The 25,146-nt window shown below is 36.0% G+C and overlaps 1 protein-coding gene across 2 annotated transcripts in view; it reads left to right on the forward strand.

Moving 5' to 3' along the window:
* Positions 1–5,823: 5,823 nt before the first annotated feature.
* Positions 5,824–25,146, forward strand: part of LOC128240320 (carnitine O-palmitoyltransferase 1, liver isoform-like) — a 35,358-nt gene continuing 16,035 nt past the window's right edge. For both annotated transcript variants that reach the window (XM_052956915.1, XM_052956916.1), the window contains exons 1-10: positions 5,824–6,081; positions 11,103–11,257; positions 11,616–11,738; positions 13,397–13,505; positions 15,030–15,224; positions 19,260–19,364; positions 19,851–20,037; positions 21,100–21,229; positions 22,967–23,106; positions 24,093–24,292. In XM_052956915.1, coding sequence (XP_052812875.1) covers positions 5,957–6,081; positions 11,103–11,257; positions 11,616–11,738; positions 13,397–13,505; positions 15,030–15,224; positions 19,260–19,364; positions 19,851–20,037; positions 21,100–21,229; positions 22,967–23,106; positions 24,093–24,292 — 1,469 coding nt within the window. In that variant the 5' untranslated portion in view covers positions 5,824–5,956. The remainder of the gene's footprint in view (positions 6,082–11,102; positions 11,258–11,615; positions 11,739–13,396; positions 13,506–15,029; positions 15,225–19,259; positions 19,365–19,850; positions 20,038–21,099; positions 21,230–22,966; positions 23,107–24,092; positions 24,293–25,146) is intronic.

The raw sequence follows: 25,146 nt of genomic DNA on the forward strand, positions 1-25,146 counted from the left end.
CAGTGAGATAGACTCTTCCACAGTGTACCGTTGTCACCTTTTCCAGAAGTTATTCCAGACGATTATCGGAAGCGGTCTATGTCAAAAAATACGTAGTTGTAGTTGTAAGTAGGTTTGAATCATTTAGAACCAAATACGGACTTTCTCTAGCCTGACCTTCAACAGTTGAGGAAATTGTTTTGTTTAACACCGACAGACAATATTAATGCACTATAGGATGTCAATGTAGACTGTTATGTCATCTTGACATAACGGATAACTATATTGTACACTTCATTGGGTGTCAAATGTGAAAAAAGACTGCGCAAATTGCTATGTACACCTGGCGGGCCCCAAACCCATGACCTCTCGCTCTGCAGTCGTACACTTTGCCGTTTTGCTTTCAAGCTAGCTCTAAAGCGAGACAGTATAAGTGACGCTATATATATACATATCCAATACCCGGTTACACAAAGTATTTCAGAGCTGATTGAAATGATGGACAAAAGGATATCCACTACATGCTTGCCTCAGTTGCTGCTCTACTGCCGACCATAGTAAACCAATATTCAGCTTTTCGCCTCATAAACTCAAACAAATATTAATCCTATTTCTTAGTGAATGCCAATCGATTCTAATATAGGGATTCCGACGGTACTGTGGTTATCTTTACATGCGAAATAAATGGTTGCTTCAAAAGAACATTTAGCGACACTTTGCTGATTCATTGTAAAAATATCATCAATCGTTTCGCTAATTCATATTTTTTCTAACAAGAACATGAAACAACACTTCGCTGATTTTTTTGTTTACAAGTACATCAAACAACTCTTTCAATATTCTTTATTTACGAGATTATCAACCAACTGTTTGCTAATTCTGATTTTACAAGCACATTTAACAACCGTCTGCTTATTATAATTTAACAAGAACATAAAACAACACTTTTCTTGTTCTTATTTTACAAGTCTTTACTGATTCATAGTAAACAAGAACATCAAACAACTTTACTAATTCTGATTTAACAAGAACATAAAACAACACTTTTCTTATTGTTATTTAACAAGATAAGCTAACAACACTTTTCTGGTTATTATTTTACAAGAAAATCAAACAACACTTTACTGATTCATAGTTTGAAAACAATCTTACGACAATTTGATGAGTCGTCTTGTACAAGAAAATCTAGCATCATTTGGCTAATTCTTAGTGTACAAAAAAATCAAGCAACACTTTGACCATATGCATATTACACAAAACAACAACAACAATTGGCTTAATCATATTTTACAAGATTTTCAAAATTTGATGTTTTTAGGCTTGTGTCTCAAACTCTGACTCTTGATTGACAGCGATAGAAGGTGCAACACTGCCAACTTCCTCTAGCAGCGTCACCGGTGTACTACTGAAGCTATAATTATATATAACATAAATATATGTCCGAAACACTTTATTGATAAAGTTATTTATATTTTAAAAAGTTGTTCTTTATTTGAATAATACCGGCAAGGAAATCAAACGTGAAATGACTAATCCCTCTATCGGCCAAGGTCAAACCGTTTGTTTCCTATGTTTGCAGTACATGTATTTGAATACATTCTTTTTCTTCTCACAATATCCTTTCAGATATGAAACTTAAAGCCTCAGTGCCACTTAGAATTAAATATTTAGAGAACAAAATAAAAGTGATGAAAGGTAATCGTTGTAAGGCCACTGTTCATAGCATAATTATTATTTGTTTTAGTTCAATGTTCAGACTTAAAAAGAAAAAAAAACACGATTGTTTCTAAAACATATCAATAAAAGCAATATAAGAAGACGAAAATGAAAAAAAAAAACATTTATTGGTTTATGATATTTTCTCGTCTTAAAGTTGAAAGATCTACATATTTAGAAAGTTTAATTTGGGTACTATTCTGGTCAGCAAATAATAACAATTTAAAATATTGCATCGTGGGCCAATGGCAAAAATATCTAGACAAACATTCAATCCGTATTTCTCTGTAAAAAGTACATACTAGAACAAAGTGAAACTCATCTTCAACAACATTCATTTGACAAAATATACATTTACGTTCAGATTGTTCTATATTTCTAGAACGGCCTTCTTCGATTGCAAGTTTGTGAGCTGAGCATCTTAATCTAGTTAGCGAAATGCGATGCTTGTCGTTTTTGATACAATATAGGTATTTCTCGAAACAAAACCTTTGCTTTAAACTACAATATGTTTTTAATTTGGCTGACGTGTCTAATAGAGAAAAAGCAGTATTGACAATAATGATCATGTAATCTTTGTATGGCACTGTTTGAAGCAATGAATTGTCATTATTATTCCATAACTAACTAAAACCCGAACTATTAATCAAATGCTTTACCTCTAATGTCCCACGAATATTATTAGTCACTTGATCCAAATACACCTCATGCACCATATTACCGTGGTGTTGAGTTATAATTGTGTACCAATATTTCAGAATTCGCTCTTTACGTGCAAAATCTAAGGGAAACCTCCCAAGCTCACCATATACAGAAGCGTTTGTGGTTTGAATTTTCACCTTTAATACGTGTTTTAGGAATTTTAAATATATTCTTTCCATATCAGGGGCTTTATGAAAACCCCATAGTTCTGCTCCATAATTAAATATAGGCATGATCATGCTGTCAAATATTTTAAGTTTTTCATTTATCTCCAGTGACACAACGTTAAAAAGTGAGTTCAGTGAATAAATAGCCTTTAATGCCTGGTCGGCTAATGCCTTTTGTGAGTGATAAAATTTGACATTTGAAGATAGCGTGACTCCTAGATATGTAAATTTGGATACACAATTAAGCCTTTTATTATCACAAAATATAACAATGTTTTCAACTCGAGTTCCCAATTTACAAACCAATGCTACAGTTTTATTGGTATTAACAGTGATATTCCATTTTTTGCAATAATCATGAAGCTTGTTTAAGAGTATTTGTAGGCCAGTAGCAGAGTATGAAAACAAAACAGTGCCGTCTGCAACAACAAAAGGAATCTGTAATTCATTAAGTGACACAGTATCAGCATCATCTTCATGGGTAGACATTTCATTTATAAACATAATGAACAAAAGTGGAGACAATGTTTCCCCCTGCTTAACACCCATAAAACTTTCAAAATAGTCCGAGACATTGCCATTTGAACGAACACATATTTTGACAGACTAATAGATTGTAACATTTTAACAACTTTTGAAGCCACATTATTGTTGAAAACCTTAAACCATATGCCGTTTCTTTAAACTAGATCAAACGCCTTGTCAAAATAACGACAAAATGCATTGACGGCATTGACGGGTCAAAAAGTTAAGAGAAACCATTTGCATATAAATGTACATAACAAGTCAAGTCAAGTCAAACAACGTTTATTCTCTCATACCATAAACTATGGCAAATGAGGTATATAAAATGAACATAAATGACATGGCATGGCGGCAGATACATGTTTAAATTTAGAATATAATACCCAACATAGGTATCGGAGAGTCATGAATTTGAACACACACAAACATACACACATTACATATATTTTTGAATTGAAGCAGCAATTTCTAACAAAAAGTCACTTGTGGAGTAAAGTACTATATTTTCTATTCCTATATGCATTCATTTGTATCGTATCACATACACATAGACGTAACTCGTTGATTAAATCACGATACAAATAAGCTGTACATTTAGTATATGCTAAGGTGTACAATACAATTAAAAGAATAATACAACCATATTAATTTTCTGTATTTGAAAATCGGTATAGTTAAAAATGACTCAAAATTACAACCAACCAACTACCTAATCTTTGAAAAAATAGTAGTTATTAATCTAAACAAATTTGTTTGCGTTTGCTTGTTGCTTGTTTACCAGAAAATAAGTTTACATCTCTAAAACATAATGGGGCTTTAAATAAAATGTGGTCCCCACCCATTAAAATTCACATTATCGTTCATATGATACCTAAATTAATGATGTTTATTTTCCAATCTGTCAGAGTGGATTTTGATGTTGTATGGACACAAAGAAAGCGTATTGTTTGCACACAATCAATTATCAACGTTAAGGCAAATATTAGTTCATAATGGTAATGAATATTTGATGAATTTGCAGGAAAATAAAGTTGAATAATCATTAAATGATAAAGTCTTTCAGAATTTTCTCATGTCTTTAGTAGCTTTCAACAAATAAATATACAATCGATATTAAGATACGTGCCATTATTGAATTACAGACGAACCCCGTTGGCTCGAATTCGCCGTTTGCTCGAACTGATTTCTATATACTGAATGTAAACATTTCCGTTTGGCTAGAAATTCCCGAGGCTCGAGGTTGTTTCACGGTCCCTGGGACTTCGAGCCAACGGGGTTCGACTGTACTCATGTTATAGTTAGATGCAGTGAAATAAATTCTATGTGATTAAGAGTGAGCGTTGCGAACGAGCCATTTCTTTATCATTCAGATTTTACTTTGGGTCTTCCTACTGATTAAGAATACAACACCATTGGTTGACAAATATTCAACGCAAAATTTGACGCAGTGTGCAAGCAGAGTGAACTTGTCTATAACGTCGCCTGACGATAACACCATTCTCCTTAATTATTACGACCAATTTCAAATGTTTATGTTATTGTTTAATACACTATTGTGATTGCGTATCTGTTGCCCTTCGTCCATATTACACTGACAAGCCTGTGCATTTATCACGTTCGAGTGCATTTCGGGGTTTTCCGCTTTCGATTAAAAAAATGAGATGGTCGCAATAAGATATATGAAAAAGTAGTATGCATTGTTTTGTTGTAAACAATGGAATACTTAACAAGTATAAGCCTCCATTGTGGGTTTCCTAACACGTGAACTAAGTTTCATTACAGCTGGCTTAATGTTTATAAACTTTATACACATCGGCTTCTTCGAAGACATATGATAATATAAAGTTGTGTGATTATTGTCTATGTCCTTGTTTGTGGTGAGAGAGGTCTTGTGGTGTCCGTCGCTTACCCGAGATAATCGGCCAATTGTAGGTTCGATCTCCCACCAGGGGTACTTTCTCATAGCTTCCAAAAATGGACATCCTACTTCATACAAGGAAATGCCCTCGAACGTGATTCTATGGACTATCACCTTTCTTTACAATCGAGCTAAATAATAATATAAACACGGGCCTACATAGGTCGGTGATATAAACTACATGTATAACTCGAATGCAAAAATGAGTAGCACACTCAAACAAATGTAGTAAAGATGTTTTAACAAACTTAGTAAAGTGCCCATATATTTGGCATGGAACGGTTGTGTGAGTTCCTTTGAATCGGTATTATCAAGCATAATTAATTAACATTCAAATCAGTGAATTTAATTGATGGGTAAAAGTACTAACATGTTGTTGTTGTTGTTGTTGTTGTTGTTGTTTTTCAAATGGCAAAATCAATGCAACTTGTCTACATGTAAATATCATTATCTTATACGAAATATATGTAGCCCTAACAACACAATGCCATGTTTTTGGCAATAAAAAACAACTGAAAGTCCCAGATAAACACTAGCAATTTTGATTACATGTATACCGGAACGTGCATTTCTTTTAAAAATAAAATAAAAAAAAGAAGATATTTTTATACCTGATTTTGAAACGAAAAATAAACCAAAATAAAATCGAAACGTTAATCATTCTGGTACATTGAGCTCGTTAACATCCCTATCCTTTTATAGGGTCAACATGATAGATATATTATTACACAACAGCACTATCTTATTTTCAGTCAAATGAAAACCGTTTCTAATTCTGGACGTTTTGACTTGATTCGAGATTTTCGTTCAGCAAAATCGTCCAAGCTGCAGTCGTCAATAAAAACAAAAAGAATCTGATGTGACCTTAATGATTTCCAATTAAATCGAGAAATCACTTACAAGGGTCACTATAAAAAATAATTAAACTGTCTTAAAATATTATTGAAACATGGCGGAAGCGAGGAGCGCCGTGTCTCAACCCAGGGTCGGTAGAATAGAAGAAGGTCGGAGCCCCAAAGTGGATTTTCTCTTGGGATTGCGAGGTTACGTTATACGAAGATATTTCAGGATTAGGTGAGTTGCATCCATGAATAAACGATCTGTTGTGTGTGTGCAAGAATTAGCTATAGCGACCCGTTTTGTTTTTTACTAGAGTCAGGAGGTAAAGGCAAGAATGCCTGGATCGGCCTGAAAGGAGTGTTATGTGAGTGGGTAAGAACCAGCCACCTGGTCAGCTAAGTTGGTAAGAGTGCCATGTTTATTGTGTCCCCTTTGACACATATATTGCCATGGTAGGGATTGCTTTGTCCAGTGTCATTGTCTGTGTTGTAGTCACACTTTGGTTTCCTTTTAATATCTTTTGCACAACTTGAGGTAGAGTCTTCAATTTTGGTATGCATATTGGTCATGGTCAGTAGATGACCTTAATTTATGCGTAAATTACAATGATGACTATGACTAGATAAATTACCTGGGTTCTCTGGACAGTAACTTTTAAACAACTTTGTGTAAGAGTCTTCATGTAATGTATGCACATAAGTCATAGTCACATCAGTAGATGACGCCTATTAACTTTGGGGTCAATAGGTCAAATGCTGAGGTCATGGTGGCTTTAACTAGAAAAATCGGATTCGCAGAATTCAAGTTAAACTTTAGAAGGAAAACCCTTGGCACAATGAGAGGATGTAAGTGGGGTTTTTTTGCTAAAAAATACCAAAATTGAAAAATATATATTAAATATTCGTATATATCAAATTCAAGTATCATTGCTCTACAGTTGTACACTACTGCAATTCATTAAACTGTTTTGCTTCGAAATGAAAGAAGAAGGGCATTAAAAGTGGATACAGCCAGCTGTATGCATATATATATATATTGGGATCAATGTATCATATGGTTTTTTTATTACAGTCATTGAAATTAGACTTTTAGATGAACACTAAGCCCGAATTCTTATACTATTTCTTGGCATCAAAGTTTTAACAAGCCTTGCTATATAAAATTCAGAATTTAAGCAAGCCCTGAAGACATTTTACCAATGCAGGGCTAGCTGGCTTGTGTTAATTTCGACCATTGGTATTAAGGACCTTTGAAACCCAGTTTTGTAAGAACTCTGCACAAAATTTACAAGTACAGTGCTCTTTTTTTCAACTAAAGATGAGTGTTGGTTGCTTAATTCTGTTCTTTTTAAAAGGCCCAGTTTTTATACAAGTCATGTTGTTTTTCAAATCAGCATTTATTAATTATATTATACTAAAAACTTACCAGTCAGTATAAAACACAGATAAAACAGGTATTCAGATGTGTCCCTTTTAAGGACAGTTTTGTATGATGTTAGAGTGACATTTAGGTCGATTGATAACATATGACAAAGGAAGTATAGATTCTCATGGTAATCATTTTTTTACCAATACCGTAATTACACTTTTGCTTTTTTTTGGCGAAAACAAATAGAGAGTCCAAAAAATGATAATAATTACATCAAAAAATTGAATCCTGCAAAAACTATGTGGACAATTCAGTTTTTCCTTTTAAGACAGCCGAGTTTATTAAAAAAAAAATCCTATGCAATGGGAATGTATATAATATCACAATAATGTAAGTTGATATTGGCCGAGTTCCATCCATACAACAAGTTTAGGAATGGGGATTTTCAATTTCTGACCTTATTTAACTCATCTGTTTTTGATATATTTGATATAAGTTATGTTTCCATGCTGAAAGTAGAACTGTATATTTTTCCATGAAAAAACTGAACAAGTTATCAAATGTACAAAGCAAGCGGTGTACCACTTATTTGTATTTTATTTGGTTTATAAAAGCATTATCGCTTGGTTGTCTTAATGTAATCTTATCAAACATCTTGAGACATTTGAAATTGATTGTTTCCTCTTTCTTATAACTTTCATTTATTTTCATCCTGATTATTTTATAGATTTTTCATTTCTGTAAACCTATTGATAAATTTAAATCAAACTGAATTTGATTCAGCAATAATTTATTCCAATGATTTAATGTAGTCTTTTACTTTTCTTGAGGTTGTCAGCAAAAATGTGTTATGCACATGTGGAGGAAAAAATGACATGTTCTGTTTTTGCTGGGTTATATTTTGGCCTCAAACAGAGTAAATCATAGCTTTTTGTGTGTGTGTGTGTGTTTTCTTTCAAAAGAGTCTCTCATTCAATTTTACACATCGTTTTAAGTTCATTTTAAAATCATATGACTTCAGGTTTGTCAAATTTCATTTTTGTTTTATAAAACATGAATACCTCTACAGGTTTGAACTATTAAGACTTGATGGGACAATAACATTGTATAGCATTTGGGCTTGTTCAATCAAATCTTTATTTCAAAAACTGGAAGCAGTCATTGCAATTAGACTTTTGAATGAACAAGCCCAAATTAATATACTAGCTTGGTATAAAAATTTTGAACAAGCCCTGCTATACAAAATTCAGAATTTGACATTTTCACCAGTGCCAGGCTTGCGGGCTTGTGTTAATTTCGAACACTGTGGAAATGCATTCAGTTTATAGACATTGATAACTGAATTCTTTATTTCTTTTCTCACCATTTTTATATTCATGTGTAAAATAATGGAAAGCGGTGTTTTGTAAAAATGTAATGTACTTTAAAATTCATGTGACTGTACTGATCACATGTCTAGTTGAAATCCAGGTCTTGTTAAGTTCTTTATCATTTAAATTATTTAAGCTACTATTTAAACCTGTTACTGAATTGATAATTTTGTTGTAATAGTGGGTTATTATTTACTTAAGTATCAGTTCATTCACACAAAATCTTTAAGGCCAGACAGTGCACATTTTAAGAGCTTGTCATCTCAACATAAATTTATCATACTGATACTGTATCTCTCTTGCATCATACACTCCACTAAATGATTTATTCTGATATTTCTCACAGTAAAACCCCTCTATTGAGACCACCTATGGGACTTTGAGAAATTGGTCTCAATAGCGGGATGGTCTCATTACTGAGTTCGTGCCGATTTTGGTTAGTTAATTGGCAAGTGGTGGAATTCATTAGATTTCTACATGAACATGTACAGATATAATAGGGCTGCGTTTTGATCCGGGGGGGTAATATTCGACTCAAGTGGATTTTTGCAGATTCAGATTGAGATGTGCAAGCCGAGTGAAATCAAAATCTGCAAAAATCCACTAATACGACATTCCGGATCAAAACACAGTACTAATAACCCTTTTATTATATATATTGCTGGTTAGATCACTTAAAAGCCACATGTTTTCATTTTAACGACGCATTATTTTGTTTTATGACATCATTTTAACATCCCGCAACGATTTTTGTTATGACGTGACGTCACAAGATTGGAATACAGCCGTATTGCACTGGAGTGGAATACGGACTACCGTATTTTGTGATATGTATTGCGTGTGGATTTATGATGGGTATATAATAGAACTGGGTATTGGTAATATGGGGCTATGGTGAATACTATTCAACAGAGAAAATAAATAAAAAGTTTTGTCATTTATTAATTTACATCATATATTTTTCAAAGTATAACGTGTATTAAAACAACACAGTTTCAATGTCCTGTAATTATGTTTTCACAGTAAGTCACCCCAAGAATCCAATCAAAAACCCATCACACTTCTGTGTTTTTCACACTAATCTTGAACTTTATTGCAGTCATCGAAATTACACTTTTGGATCAACAAGCCCAAATTATTATACTATTGCTTGGCATCAAATTTTTTAACAAGCCCTGCTATATAAAGTTTGGAATTTGAGCAAGCCCGAACGACATTTAACCAGTGCAGGGCTTGCGGGCTTGTGCTAATTTCGACCTCTGCTATTGTAAAGCGGCTACTTGTTACAAGTCGTAAAGTGGTCGGTGATTATCCTTAAATGAGGACATTTGCAAACTTCTTTGTATTGCATGTCAATCAAGGTGTGAACACAAACATGTGTAGTACCTATCAACAAACTGCCTGCGGTCGCATAAACAGATCAGTTTAACATGTGATTAATTAAAAGGGACTGGATTAAGTAGTCGTATTACCAAATAACGGGGTGTCCTTTTTTCGTGGTTTACGACGATTGAATTATAAAGGAAAAAGATCGGGTCTGATAAAAATCGATCTTATTAGTGGGTTGGTCGTGAAAACGGAGTGGTCGCATATAGGGTTTTTACTGTACCAATTACTTCCATGACAGTGGCTTGCTACCTTATTTTCGTCACAATCCTTAACTTAAAACATTTAAGGAAACATTTATTTGCAACCATGGATCTGCTAGGCAACCTCTTACTTCCTTAGCAGCCACCTTTTGTCATTGCAACCTTGACAACCAATGACTTCATTGGCAGTAGCTTATTTCCAAGAACTGAGCTGAGCAAATCAGGGCCAGACGGGCCGGGCCTTCTTGTTTCACAATTTTATTATATTAAAACATCAACCAATGTTCATTCTTGTACTCTAATGACAATTTTAATTTTTGATATCCATCCTAGCAACCTTCACTAAAGTTTTTTTCCAGAATTCAAAATAATGTTTTACTTCAATAGTTTAACAATGGTATAGGTAACCCTAAATTAATTTTGTTAGGGTGTTCTAATAAACTTTTGAAGGAAGTCTTGTCGCTGGTCTGTTTGATATGGTCAAATTTGGGTTGATTATAGCATTTTGATTAGTAGTTTGATTTACCAAAGCGTTAATTTGGTATAAGCTGAGGATAGTCCTGTTGGCCAGGACATAAGCATAAACACTAATTGATTATAACATTTGTACTATAATTTACGTCCACTTATTCAGAAAAGCAAAATTAGACCGTTGAAACTATGGAATTTGGAAGTCCCAGTCATGGTATCAATTATATGTTGAATTCAAACAAAGAGCCCAAAGGCATTTTAATTATTATTTATAATTAATTATTATGTGTTTGTATCATGATATTTATGATTTCAATCTTTTCAGTTATTTCATCAAGAATTTTTTTTTGCCTTTGAGGTTTTTCGAACCTTGAAGTTCCATTGGCCTAATTGTCCTTTACAATGGTCAGAGATTCAGGCCAATTACTTTTACCATAATTTACTTCCCATTTTGTAGGAATTCTATCAAGAATGGTATGTGGCCAACAAAACTATGGAATCTGGAAGTCTTTGTCGCTGTATTGTCTGTTGTAATGGTCGGAGATTGGGCGCCATTGAAACCAGTGACAGAGAGGCTGCGGTTTCTTGAAAGGGCAATGTTTATTCCAAGTGGTAAGTATTTGTTTTGTATTGATGTTGGAAGGATTTGGAGGGATAGACATTGTCTTGAGAGTTGTCTTGTCTGTTGTATAGGGCGATGTTTATTCTAATTGGTAAGTGTAGGTTTGTAATGTTGTTAGAGGGGAAGGGATAGGCATTGTTCAGATAATGAGTATTTCCTTCATAATGGTCAGAGATAGGGGCACATTGAAACTGGTCATAGAAAGGCTGAGATTTCTTGAGAGAGCATTGTTTATTCTCCTGTAAGTAGATATTTAGTTGAAGATTCATATATTCCCCGCTTACAATAGTGTATATGTAATGTCTAAATTGTTATTTATAGAAATATAACATCATATTCTATTTATAGACTGGCCGGTGATGCTGAGAAGTCTTATAACATCGGTGGTGGCAGGGTTTATATTCTTCATCATATTCCTACATCTGAGACGGTATATGCTTCGGATGCTGCTGGCATACAGGGGCTGGATGTGTAAGTGATACTTTTTATAGATATGACATAATAACAATATATGTATAATCTGATGTTTGTCTTATGTCAGCATTTGGTGAAGAAAGTATACTTGTTGGAGAAAACAATTAGGTTTTATCTTAGCCTTTGTGTCTGTGGTGGCATTGTCTTCATAATGTTCAAACTATTTTTTGCCTGGTCAATATATCTTAGTAAAACTTGGTACACATGTCCACAATGAGAATGCACAAATGTTAAGCTAGACAATAGAAAACTAACTGAGAACAAAGGAAGTTTCACTGAGACCAATAAAAGTGACTGAGGCCAATATAAGTGAAACTGAGGACAGTGGAAGTTTCACTGAGACCAAAGTAAGTGAAACTGAGGACAGTGGAAGTTTCATCGAGACCAAAATAAGTGAAACTGAGGACAGTGGAAGTTTCACCGAGACCAATATAAGTGAAACTGAGGACAGTGGAAGTTTCACCGAGACCAAAATAAGTGAAACTGAGGACTGTGGAAGTTCCACCGAGACCAATATAAGTGAAACTGAGGACAGTGGAAGTTTCACCGAGACCAATATAAGTGAAACTGAGGACAGTGGAAGTTTCACCGAGACCAATATAAGTGAAACTGAGGACAGTGGAAGTTCCACCGAGACCAATATAAGTGAAACTGAGGACAGTGGAAGTTTCACCGAGACCAATATAAGTGAAACTGAGGACAGTGGAAGTTTCACCGAGACCAATATAAGTGAAACTGAGGACAGTGGAAGTTTCACCGAGACCAATATAAGTGAAACTGAGGACAGTGGAAGTTTCACCGAGACCAATATAAGTGAAACTGAGGACAGTGGAAGTTTCACCGAGACCAATATAAGTGAAACTGAGGACAGTGGAAGTTTCACCGAGACCAATGTAAGTGAAACTGAGGACAGTGGAAGTTCCACCGAGACCAATGTAAGTGAAACTGAGGACAGTGGAAGTTCCACCGAGACCAATGTAAGTGAAACTGAGGACAGTGGAAGTTTCACCGAGACCAATATAAGTGAAACTGAGGACAGTGGAAGTTTCACCGAGACCAATATAAGTGAAACTGAGGACAGTGGAAGTTTCACCGAGACCAATATAAGTGAAACTGAGGACAGTGGAAGTTTCACTGTGACCAATATAAGTGAAACTTAGAACACTGGAATTTAAACTGAAAATAATGAAAGTTTAACTAAAAACAATGTAAAGTGTATGCAACTGCTTTCTTAGACTCTGGCTTACATGTATGTATTCTATCAATAAACATGTACATAGAATATCAGGGGTTTTCTTAGGACTTTTTAACTGGAGGCCCTGTGACTTTCTGGGTTTACAAATTTGCCTTATGGCTTAATCTCCATTAATGTTGTTTTGGGGTCACTGAGATACATAGTAAGTTCAACATGGGACTCCCCAGCTTGGAAATATGACTTCTTTTGTTAAAATTGTCACAAGCCCACAAGCCCTGCACTGGTAAAATGCTTTCGGGCCTGCTTAATTTATAGTTTTTATATATCAGGGGTTGTTGAGAATTTTGATGCCAAGCACTAATGTTTGAATTTGGGATTACAGTGACCTAGCATTAACCATATTCTATCAATACACATCATGTACCAAATTTGTTCCTGTAGTGTTGCTTAATGTTTTCAGATGAAATGCAGCGAAGTCAGTCTGTAGCAACTCTAATATGGGGAGTGCTGGTGAAGATTGTCAGTGGCAGTCATCCCTCGCTATACGGATGTCAACAAAGCCTTCCCAGGTTTGTACAAACACGGAAAACAAAGTTCACTGGTGGTTTTTTTACCTTAAAAGGTCATTCAGGCCTAATTCACAATTTTAAAAAGACGTATCCGAAGATTATTTTTCTTCATACATCATTTATAGCTTGTGTGTCATTCAAATAAAACATAGTATTTTGATAGCCTTGGTGTAGTCAGTGTCGTTCAAAACCTTGAATCTTGGTCATGATTCGAAAAATGTTCAAGATATTCAAATGAACCTTTAAAAGTGCTGCCTGTGACAATATGCATATGTATCGCAGAACCGTTACTCTGGCTTTAAAAGTGGTGTAGTAATGCCTCTTTTTCGAATAAAAGGAATACAAAAACTTAAATCTTGGCCATTACTCAAAAAACATTCTAATGAAACTTGGTACAATTGTTGCCTGTGACATAATGCACATGTATAGCAATGTCTATGACTCTGGCTTTATAATGGTTCAGTTATAAAATACCCATTTTAATAACAAGAACAGATGAGTCTTTGGCAGTTGATCTGGGACACTCTTGTTTTCTCCTATTGTTTTGTTATAAATACCTATATATATAGATGTGTTTTAGCACAGTGTTTGCCATAAAGGCTATTCCATTTAAACATATAACCTCCGGGGGAAGGCACTTTAAAAATATACCACCCACCTACAGAAGCTAATTTACTCTTTCTGGGTCCAAATTAGCGAAAAAAGACACCCACCCATATATATTTAAATAATTGCCTTCCCCACGTGGGTTATATGTTTTACTGGAATAGCCCTAAGCAATGCTATAAGCCATTAACCCCCTTTTAATGTTTAAAAGTCTGACTTTTGTACAGTTTAATGTGTCCTTATTTTCACAATTTAAAGGGTACTGGGCCTGGCCTCTTTACAAAACATTGAGAGAAAAAACATGAAATTATTTAGGAGTGTAACATCATTTAATTTCCATAGCAACGTCAAACTGGGGTCACATGTGAAAAGTCAACAGATGACAAATAGGTCTTTTTAGGTGTGAGTACACGGGATAAAAATGAACTTTTCGCAAACTCATCTGTTTTTCGAAGATCTGTTTTTCGAAGATTTATTTATTGTCATTTCCTTGGTTTCATTGAGCCATGCAAAAACTTGAACCTTTTGTCATAACTCCGCAACCATTTAAGATATTCACAAGATTTTTCCCATAAAACTATAAGTAACTGTGTACAAGTATCAATGCCAAATCTTTGGTTGAAATAATTGTTAACAAAATGCCAGTTGAGGGCTCAGTGCACGATTCGTCAACTTGATATAGAAATACATGTATAAGGAGGTTGGTGTCGATCTTGCAATTAGCCCCTTGCACTGTCAAACTGACAAACACACAGGTTCGGCACCCATTGTTGATTGAGAGGCAGACCACAGCAGAATTGTGATGATTACACATAATTATTCACGTGCCTATTTCCAATTCCTATGGGTAATTTTACTTAAGAAAAGAATCAACTCAAATATTTCCCTCGAACCATAAAAATTTGTCTTCTTTTCTAGGCTTCCAGTTCCGCCATTAAAAAAAACACTGAAAGACCTCATCCAATCTCTGAAACCAGTTTACGGCGAGGATTCTCAGATTATACAAGATCTCAAGAAGGAGTCGAAGGAATTCCAGCGAACTTTGGGGCCAAAACTTCAACGTATATTATACCTCAAGTCATGGTGGTCGCAGAACTATGTTACTGATTTCTGGTAAGAAAATGATTATTTTGGTATTGATTTCACCTAAAATATTTAATGTTAAGAATAATAAATATGTACTAACGTCTTTTTTTATGATGCAAACATTGTATGGCTCTGTGGTATTGTACGTCCTGAAGTGATTTTGTAGCGTTATAATTGTACGCCTTGGTTTCATTCAATAAAGTTTAATGGCAACTGTTAAAGTGTACTGGCACATTGAATTGTAAACATACACATATATGTTTAACATACATGAAATGCTTTATGAGCAGATATTAATCCAATATAAGTGACACTCTTATTCAAAATCAATACATACACATGTGAAACAAACATAAATTTTGAGTGATACACCCTCAACTACTTACTAAATAATGCATTTATGGAAAATATTAATTACAATAACAATATTATAACAGTGTATTTATTAGCTGAAAACGCAAAAATATTAAATGATTGGTGAATGCTAAAAGATTTACTTTGGTCTAATGAGGTAGAAATACCCTATTTTCTGCACATTTCTTTTAAATTAACTCGGTATCCTTCATAAGAACCATTGCTTTCGACATTTGTTCATCCTATTTGGTATATTAAAACAATAGTATTAAATGTGTAAAATCTTATTTGTGAGTAGGAGTGCATCTTTAAAAATGAATTGATTCCCTTTTCATTATCAAACACATCGCCCGTCAAGGGTAATTATTGCATAGGAGTTGAAGTGATGTATATACAATCAATTTATCAGGGTACAGCAGCCAATAGTATAAACTGGTTAATTTTTTAGTTTGGTCCAAGTTAACCCAAATATTCACTGATTGATAAAAATTATCCAAAAATTTATATTTACTTATCATATAATTTAAATGTGAAGACAAGACAAAAGATGCAAATGGCTGCAGCAAGACAAGTAACATTAATTCTTGAGCAATATTGTGTTTTGTAAATTCTACTACAATCAATGACAATGTTTCCAGGACAAGTATTTGTGTTTTTTTAAAGCAGAAATATTACCCCTTGATGAGCGAAACTCATTCACCAGTTAACCATGACTAGCATTATTAAGACATGTATTTCTAGCACACCAGATAGGCATTTCCGGTGAATTCAGCCGTGCTGGAAAACTCCATCTGGCATCCCCCATGCCAGATCAGTCACGCGCTGTGGCGTAATTATATCAATTTCTTTTATAATACACTTTATGTAATCATAATTATGATATCTAAATAGATTAGTTCCATTAACATTAACTTTACCAAACTATGCTTTAAAAAACAAAACAAAATAACCCTTAAAAGAAGTGATGTCGAAGGAACTTATTGACGTATGCAGTGAATACAAATTACTGCACGTCATGACGTCAGTAAACATCATCGCACGCGCTTTTTGGTGATATGTAATAAATTGCGCTTTTTTATGTATTTTCTTCACAAAAAATGTAATTTAATGTATACATGCTAGAAAAAATATCTATCATGTGTGTCCGTTCCGGACAGAAAAATCCGACCCTCTTTACCTGGCAACGCACATGCCCTCGGGTCGGATTTTTCTATCCGGAACGGGAACACATGACAGAAATTAATCTGGTTTCTATGTCGTATGTCTGCTGACGGTGCTGAAATGCTGTGTTATTGGTATCACACCTCCATTGTCACCAAAAACTTGTGAATTATGTCTTCAAACTTGGTATGCACATTTTCCTTCGGCAGTAGACAAACCCTAAAGGTCCAAGTTCAAGGCCGTGGCTACTTTTATTATGCCCCCCTTCGAAGAAGAGGGGTATATTGCTTTGCACAGGCATGTCGGTATGTTGGTCGGTCGGTCGGTCGGTCGGTCGGTCGGTCGGTCCGTCGGTCCGTCGGTAGACCAAAGCTTGTCCGAGTGATAACTGAACAATTCCTGGACGTATGGTCATCAAACTTCACATGAAGGTTGGGCCTGACCAGTAGATGACCCCTATTGATTTTGGGGGTCATCGGGTCAAAGGTCAAGGTCACAGTGACCTTTAATGGTAAAATAATTTTAAAGCTTGTCCGAGTGATAACTCAACAATGCCTGCACCCATGGCCCTCAAACTTGACATGGAGGTTGGGCCTGACCAGTAGATGACCCCTATTGTTTTTGGGGGTCATCAGGCCAAAGGTCAAGGTCACAGTGACCTTGAATGGTAAAAGGTTGTCCGAGTGATAACGTGACAATGCCTGCACCCATGGCCCTCAAACTTGACTTGGAGGTTGGGCCTGACCAGTAGCTGACCCCTATTGTTTTTTGGGCTCAATGGGTCAAAGGTCAAGGTCACAGTGACCTTGAATGGTAAAAGGTTGTTCGAGTGATAACTCAACAATGCCTGCACCCATGGCCCTCAAACTTGACTTGGAGGTTGGGCCTGACCAGTAGATGATCCCTATTATTTTGGGGGGTCATTGGGCCAAAGGTCAAGGTCACAGTGACCTTGAATGGTAAAAGGTTGTCCAATTGATAACTCAACAATGCCTGCACCCATGGCCCTCAAACTTGACTTGGAGAATTGGCCTGACCAGGAGATGACCCCTATGGTTTTTGGGGGTCATCTGGCCAAAGGTCAAGGTCACAGTGACCAGGAATGATAAAAGGTTGTCCCAGTGATAACTTGACAATGCCTGCACCCATGGCCCTCAAACTTGACTTGGAGGTTGGGCCTGGCCAGAAGATGGTCCCTATTGATTTAAGGGTTCATTGGGCCAAAGGTCAAGGTCACAGTGACCTGGAATGGTAAAAGGTTATCCGAGTGATAACTTGACAATGGCTGCACCCATGGCCCTCAAACTTGATATGGAGCTTGAGCCTGGCCAGGAGATTGTCCCTATTAATTTTAGGGGTCATTGGGCCAAAGGTCAAGGTCACAGTGACCTTGAATGATAAAAGGTTGTCCAAGTGATAACTCAACAATGCCTGCACCCATGGCCCTCAAACTTGACATGGAGGTTGGGCCTGACCAGTAGATGACCCCTATTGATTTTAGGGGTTAAAGGTCAAGGTCACAGTGACCTTGAAAGCAAACTCGACAATTCTTGGACCTATGGTCATCAAACTTGACAAGGAGGTTGGGCCTGACCAGTAGAAGACCCCTATTGATTTTAGGGGTCAAAGGTCAAGGTCACAGTGACCTTGAAAGCAAACTCGACAATTCTTGGACCTATGGTCATCAAACTTGACATGAAGGTTGGGCCTGCCCAGTAGATGACCCTTATCGACTTTGGGGGTCATCAGGCCAAGGTCAATGTCACAGTAACCTTTAACGCAAAAAAGTTAACAAATCTTCCCCCACTGATATCTCAACAATGCCTGAACCTATGATCATTAAACTTGACATGGATGTTAAGCCTGACCAGTAGATCACCCTTATTGATTTTAGGATTCATAGAGCCAAAGGTCAAGGTCACAGTGATCTGGAATGGTAAAAGGTTGTCCGAGTGATAACTCAACAATGCCTGAACCCATGGCCTTCAAACTTGACTTGGAGTTGCATCTGACTTGTAGATGAAGATGACCCCTTATGATTTAAGGGGTCATCGGGTCAAAGGTCAAGGTCACAGTGACCTTGAACGAAAAAAACTTGTCTTGTGATAACTTGACAATGCCTGAACCCATGGCACTCAAACTTGACATTTAGGTTTCTGGTGACCAGCTGATGACTCTGGATTTTGAGTTCATAGAGTCAAAGGTCATGACGGTCATAACACACTTTATCCTCACACTTTAATGGTCATAATCTTAAAACAGCAACAAATCAGCTGTCATTTCGGTCCATGCATATTTCATTCAATTGTCCATATAATCCTGACAACATGGCGCTCAGGGGGGGGGGGGGGGGGCATAATGTTTGACAAACATCTCTTGTTAGAGAAATGATATGGACTCCTGACAGGAGTCATATCTGATACACGGAATACTAATTAGGGGAGAAATATGTAAACTTTACCATATTTGGGAGACTTTCTCTGTCTACTTAATATGTGTGCTTTATAATTCTAAATGGTAATTCGACATTTATTTCTGGTTTTTCAGGGAGAAGTATGTATACTTGATGGGGAGAAGTCCTCTACCTATCAACAGCAACTACTACATCCTGGATCAGAGCTTTGGGAAGCCAACAACCTCTCAAGTTGCAAGGTAAACTTTCACATTGGAAATGTGTGTTGATGAGAAAGCCCATGTATCTCAATGTTGATGTTTCTTTCTTTGAATTATCTTTAAAATAATTCCATTATAATGATGGCTCCTTTGAAGAGCGTATATTGCTCCATCTTGCTGCTAGCTAGTTTGTTTAAGGGAGCGGCTTTAATAAAGATTGGTTGAACTTATCGTAGATTACACTAAAGATAATAATTATTGTAAGGAAATGCAAGGTTAAGGAAACAAAAAAACAGATGTAATTCCCCAGAAGAATGAATTTTGAAGGATGTCATTGAATTTGAGTATTGAAAGACGTGGAATATTTTGATATGCCATAACTGTATATTTCAGAGGTTTTTGATATGCCATAACTGTATATTTCAGAGGTTTTTGATATGCCATAACTGTATATTTCAGAGGTTTTTGATATACCATAACTGTATATTTCAGAGGTTTTTGATATGCCATAACTGTATATTTCAGAGTGGCAAACTCCATATATCAAGTGATGATGGTTCGACAGAACATTGAACATGAAAAGCTGGAGCCACTTCTAATCCGTGACACCATTCCAATATGTATGGGCCAGTATGAGAAATTGTTCTCCACGACACGAGTACCCGGAGAAGAAATTGACCAACTAGATCATTACAGCTCATCTGAATCCAAGGTAAGCCTTAAATAAAACCCCTACCCATTCAACCCAACCCCCTTCCCCCTTAATTTGAATCACGATTCCAGAATATATGGTCCATTAAGTTGGGGCTGTTTTTCACAACAAGAGTACCAGGAGAAGAAATTTACCAACTAGGTCATTGTAGCTCATCTGAATCAAAGGTAAGCCTTACTGGATCTCTTTGCCCCCCGCCCCCCCCCCCCCCCCCCCCCCCCCCCCCCACCTCTTTGCCCCCTCCTTTACTCTTTCAAATATGCATGGTTCGGTATGAGAGGCTGTTTTTCCAACAAGATTACTGGGAGAAGAAATTGGCCAACAAGATCATAATAGCTCATCTGAATCGAAGGTCCCCCCCCCCATCTCTCCTCCCACCAACTCCCCCTCCACCAATGTCACCCCTTTTGAGCACACATATATCCGATATGTACGGCGCAAGTATGAGAGGCTGTTTCACAACAAGTGTACTGGAAGTTGAAATGGATTAACTAGGACATTAAAACTCATCTGAATCTATGAATCTATGGTAAGCCCCCCAGTCCCCTCCCCCCCCTGCCCACCGCCCCCAATGGCCGCCACCCCCTTCCCCCATTTTATTTGAAGCACAATTTAAATATGTATTGAACAGTATGAGAAGTTGTTTGTTACAACAATAGTACCAGGAGAAGAAGAAATGGCCAACTTGCAGATTATAGCTTGTTACATTGAAGATTTGCCTTAAATAATCTCTCCCCTGATCACCAAGACCCCCTTCCCCTTTTAATTTGAAGCACAAATCCACAACAAGGTTACCAAGGGAAGACATCGACCAAACACATACATTATAGCTTTTTAAGTCTTAAAGCCCACAAAGCCTGTGCCAACACAGTTCTCAGATAAAAGGATAGCAGTTATTAGCTTGATACAAGTGTCAACAACATCGTCTGGTATAATAATGTTGGGAGGAGTTGGCCAACTTTGATGCAAACAAAGTCCAAGGTAGAACTTAAGTGCATTCATCTCTAATACTCGTAATATTATGAGAGACTTCTTCATGACAGACATTGTATTTCATTTCAGCATATAATCGTCAACAGGAAGGGCATTTTGTACAAACTTGATGTGTTCGATAAAAACAGGAAACTGGTGACACCTGCGAACCTCCAGAAACAGATTCACTGGATTATGGCCGATGCAGACAAACATCTGGGTGAGTGAACAACACTTTATGGGTGAGGATTATGGGAGAAGATGTTAGTCCGGATGTGAAATTATGTCTCCATCCATAAATGGGGAAACATATTTTTTATGCTCAAGTAATCTGTCTGTCTGTCACAAATTGTGTCTGCTCCATGATTCTTGAACTGCTTGAAGGATTTTGAAATTACTCGCAACAAAAATTCACTGTGTTGAGACAAGGTGCAGAGCGCATGTTACAGCCTGCTTGGTTAAAGGTCAAGGTCACACTTAGGGGTCAAATGTCAGATGACTACATTTCGTGTCCGCTTCATATATCTTAAAAGGAATGTTTGGCATGACAATCCTCTGCTGTGCATCTTCTGCTAATTGCACTGATGTCACAGTAGGGGCTAATTTCCCGTGTACTTGTATATTGGTTCAGGGCCATTTAGGGGACATTTCTATAATAAAACCTCTAAAACTGCACAACAGGATACATATGTTTTAGTATATATTTATTTCACAGGTGAACTCGAACAAGAACAATGTACATTTATTAAAGGAAATAGACTAGATTAAAAAAAACAAGAGCTGTTGTAAGACAGCCCGCTAAACTACCCTGCTTTGACTTAGAAGTGAATACAATATTGATGTATGTGCCTGTCAAAAGCAATAAAAATCAAATTAAAAAGAAAACAGTGACCATTACTCTTGGGGGCCCAAAACACAATCTCATGAAAGGTCTCTATAAACTTATTATATATACCAAGTTTGCTCGCAATATGTCAACCCTTACTTAAGGTATTCAATACCATTTTTCTATTAATAATAACTTTGACCTTGATCTTGATCCTATGGGCCTCAAACGCAATCTCATGAAAGGTCTCTATAACCTCTTCCTATATACCAAGTTTGGTCACTAGATGTCAAACCTAGCTAAAATTATTCAATACATAAGGTGACTTTGCCGCTGCCCTCCCACCAGCCTGCCCAAACGATGACACAAGTAATTCTTATAACTTGAATATATTTATATATATATATATATGTGCTTGTCAAAAGAAATCAAAAGAAAATTTAAAAAAAAAAGTAAATCAAGGGCCATAACTGGTATTTAGGATTTAAATGGAGTTATGTAACCTAATTGTAAGATGGTAGTCATTTATTGCTAGAAGTATTAAGTCAATTGAATGAAGGGTAGAGATAATTTTTTATTAAAATCCAAACTTGCCCTTAAACTTTAACGTAAGTTCTTAAGTCAATCAGGGGCCATATCTCGTATTAAGGATAATATGGAGTTATGTAACCTCATTATGTGATGGTCCTGAACAACTGTGTGAAGTATTAAGTCAATTGAATGAATGGTATAGAAGTTATTATAATATCCCAACATGCCCTTAAACTTTAACCAAAGTTCCAATGTCCATCAGGGACCATAATTTGTATAAGGATAATATGGAGTTATCTAACCTTATTATGTGATGACCCTGAACAACTGTGTGAAGTATTTGAATGAAGGGTATTGGACTTATAAGTGAAAATCCCAACTTGCCCTAAAACTTTAACCGGACATCGACGCCGACACTGGGGCTAGTAGTAAAGCCCCCTTTATTCTTCGAATAGTCGAGCTAATGAATTAAAATGTTTTACTAATACAGGCCCAGCAGTAATTTGGTGCTTTTTGGTGGTTTTCTCTTTTTTTGTGTGTGACTTGTATAAAATACTGGCTCGCTACATATATACAAATGCAATTTATATCTTGACACAGACGAATACTCAGAAGAGGCCAGAAGTCTCCCAGCACTTACAGGGTTAGATCGCACTAAATGGGCGCGCATTCGAGGGGAGCATTTCAGCCAGGGCCTTAACAAGGAGACCCTTGAGGTTGTGGAAAAGGCCGTCTTTCATGTGAGTAGGGCTTCTATTTATAATGATTATATTTTGACTATTGATTGCTGAAAGAGCTTATAAGCTTAATAATAGTTTAGGGATGGGTGTCATTGTGAAAAATATATTATAATATACAAGATATTTCCATTTCATATCACAATACTTATCCGGATATATAGCATTTGAAAATAATACAAAGAACTTTTGTAAAATTTAATAAATGTATTCTTATTTTCATCATATTTCTCTTTTTGCCATCTTTTTTCATGTTTGACAACAAAAAAATGAATTATTAAAATGTAAATTATTTGTCTCATTTTGATAGAAGGAAAATAAAAGAAAAAAATATTATCATAAACTACATATTAGGTCACACCTATTTATTTTGATGTCAAAGGTCATAGTCCTGGTGGCCTTATACACAAAAAGCTTGTCCAATTGTTAACTAGAGTATGCTTCGATCTTCGGTCCTTGAACTTTGTACGGAGTTTGATTACAACCAACAGTTGACCCCTATTGATTTTGAGGCCAGTAGGTCTAAGGTCTTAGTCATGGTGACCTTGGACACAAAAAACATATGTATGCTTAGGCCTATGGTCCTCAAACTTATTGGGTAGGTTGTATTTGAAGTCAGTAGGTCAAAATTCAAGGCCACAGTGACCTTGATCACAAAAATTAACTTTTCTCTAACTTGTATGGATGTTGGTCATAACCTGAAATTACCCCACAGACATTAGATGTCAAATGAATTATTGGCTGCCAGTAGGGAAGCAAAGATGTCTTAAAAACGTCTCTTGTGCCCTAATAATGGTTATCCGTCCAACAAGGCCCAATAGAGGTCATGTGTCAAATGACTGGGACAGGAAAATATGTCAGTAGTAAAAGTATTTATTGAATGATAAGTAACAAGGGCTTCTTTCATAGTTACAAATACTCGTAATTCATTTTTATCAAATGAAGTCAATCATTTATGAAACTTGATGGAAATCATACCTTCTTTTCAGGTCTACCTGGGTACTGAAATCAATGAAGATTTCTCCAGTCGTGCCATGTACCTTTTCGTTGCCGATGGGAAATCTATCTGGTTCGATAAGTCACTGACGCTGGTTTCACAGCCGGATGGACGTCTGGGTGTGAACTGTGAACACTCGATTGGAGACGCGCCTGTGATGGCTCACGTGATAGAGTTTAACTTCACACAAGAGTAAGTATTTATATTTGGTATACTCTAAATGAAGTACAAATGAGTTTACATATCATATTATATATTCATATCACTATATGTTAACTTTATGTAATGCTGTCAATTAATGCATTTTGCAGTTTTTATTTCAGTCTACAATAAACTTTTAAGATAAATATGTTCAGCAGATTTCACTGCAGGTTATATGCTACGGTAGAATTTATCAGGAGAAAAATAGTGATAAAATTTGAGTAAGTGCTCTTATTGCTAATTTTACTTCACAGGGAAAAATGATACTGAAAAAATTTATACGAAGCCCAAAATTTGGTAAACTTAAGTTACGAGTATTTCATTTTGTTCATAACTTATCAACTGTTCAACTTATTAACAGTTTTAAGTTTGGGAGATTTTTCATAACATAGTTTGAAAAAAATAAAATAATGTCTTATCATAGCTTAGGTGATAATATAAGTCAGAGATGGGAATATCATAATATACTGAGGGCTTTGGCTAATGTGTTATAGAAGCGTGCTGCATCCTTTGTTCTTTTTTAATAGCCCCCTTCTGCCCTTTGTGTTTATTTTTGCTTTACTAAACTGTTCAGTGGGAGCAGCCCTGGCAGCCACTTAATTGTTTATTAAATCAAAAATAAATCCCAACTTCTTCAGTTTGGGAATATCTCTAAGCTAGTCGTTATAGTGCATGTGTGAACTGTTAGATAACACAACAAATAAATTAATAAAAAAGAAGATAATTGATTATTTCAGTGTAAAATCATAATATACTTTTACAGTAAGCACCAAAAGCTATTTGCGTAGCCAGTCGTGAAATATTTACTTTTGGTGCTTACGAGGTGAAATATATCTAACATTGAA

Source organism: Mya arenaria, chromosome 7, assembly GCF_026914265.1.
Source record: "Mya arenaria isolate MELC-2E11 chromosome 7, ASM2691426v1".
NCBI classification, from domain to species: Eukaryota; Metazoa; Mollusca; class Bivalvia; order Myida; family Myidae; genus Mya; species Mya arenaria.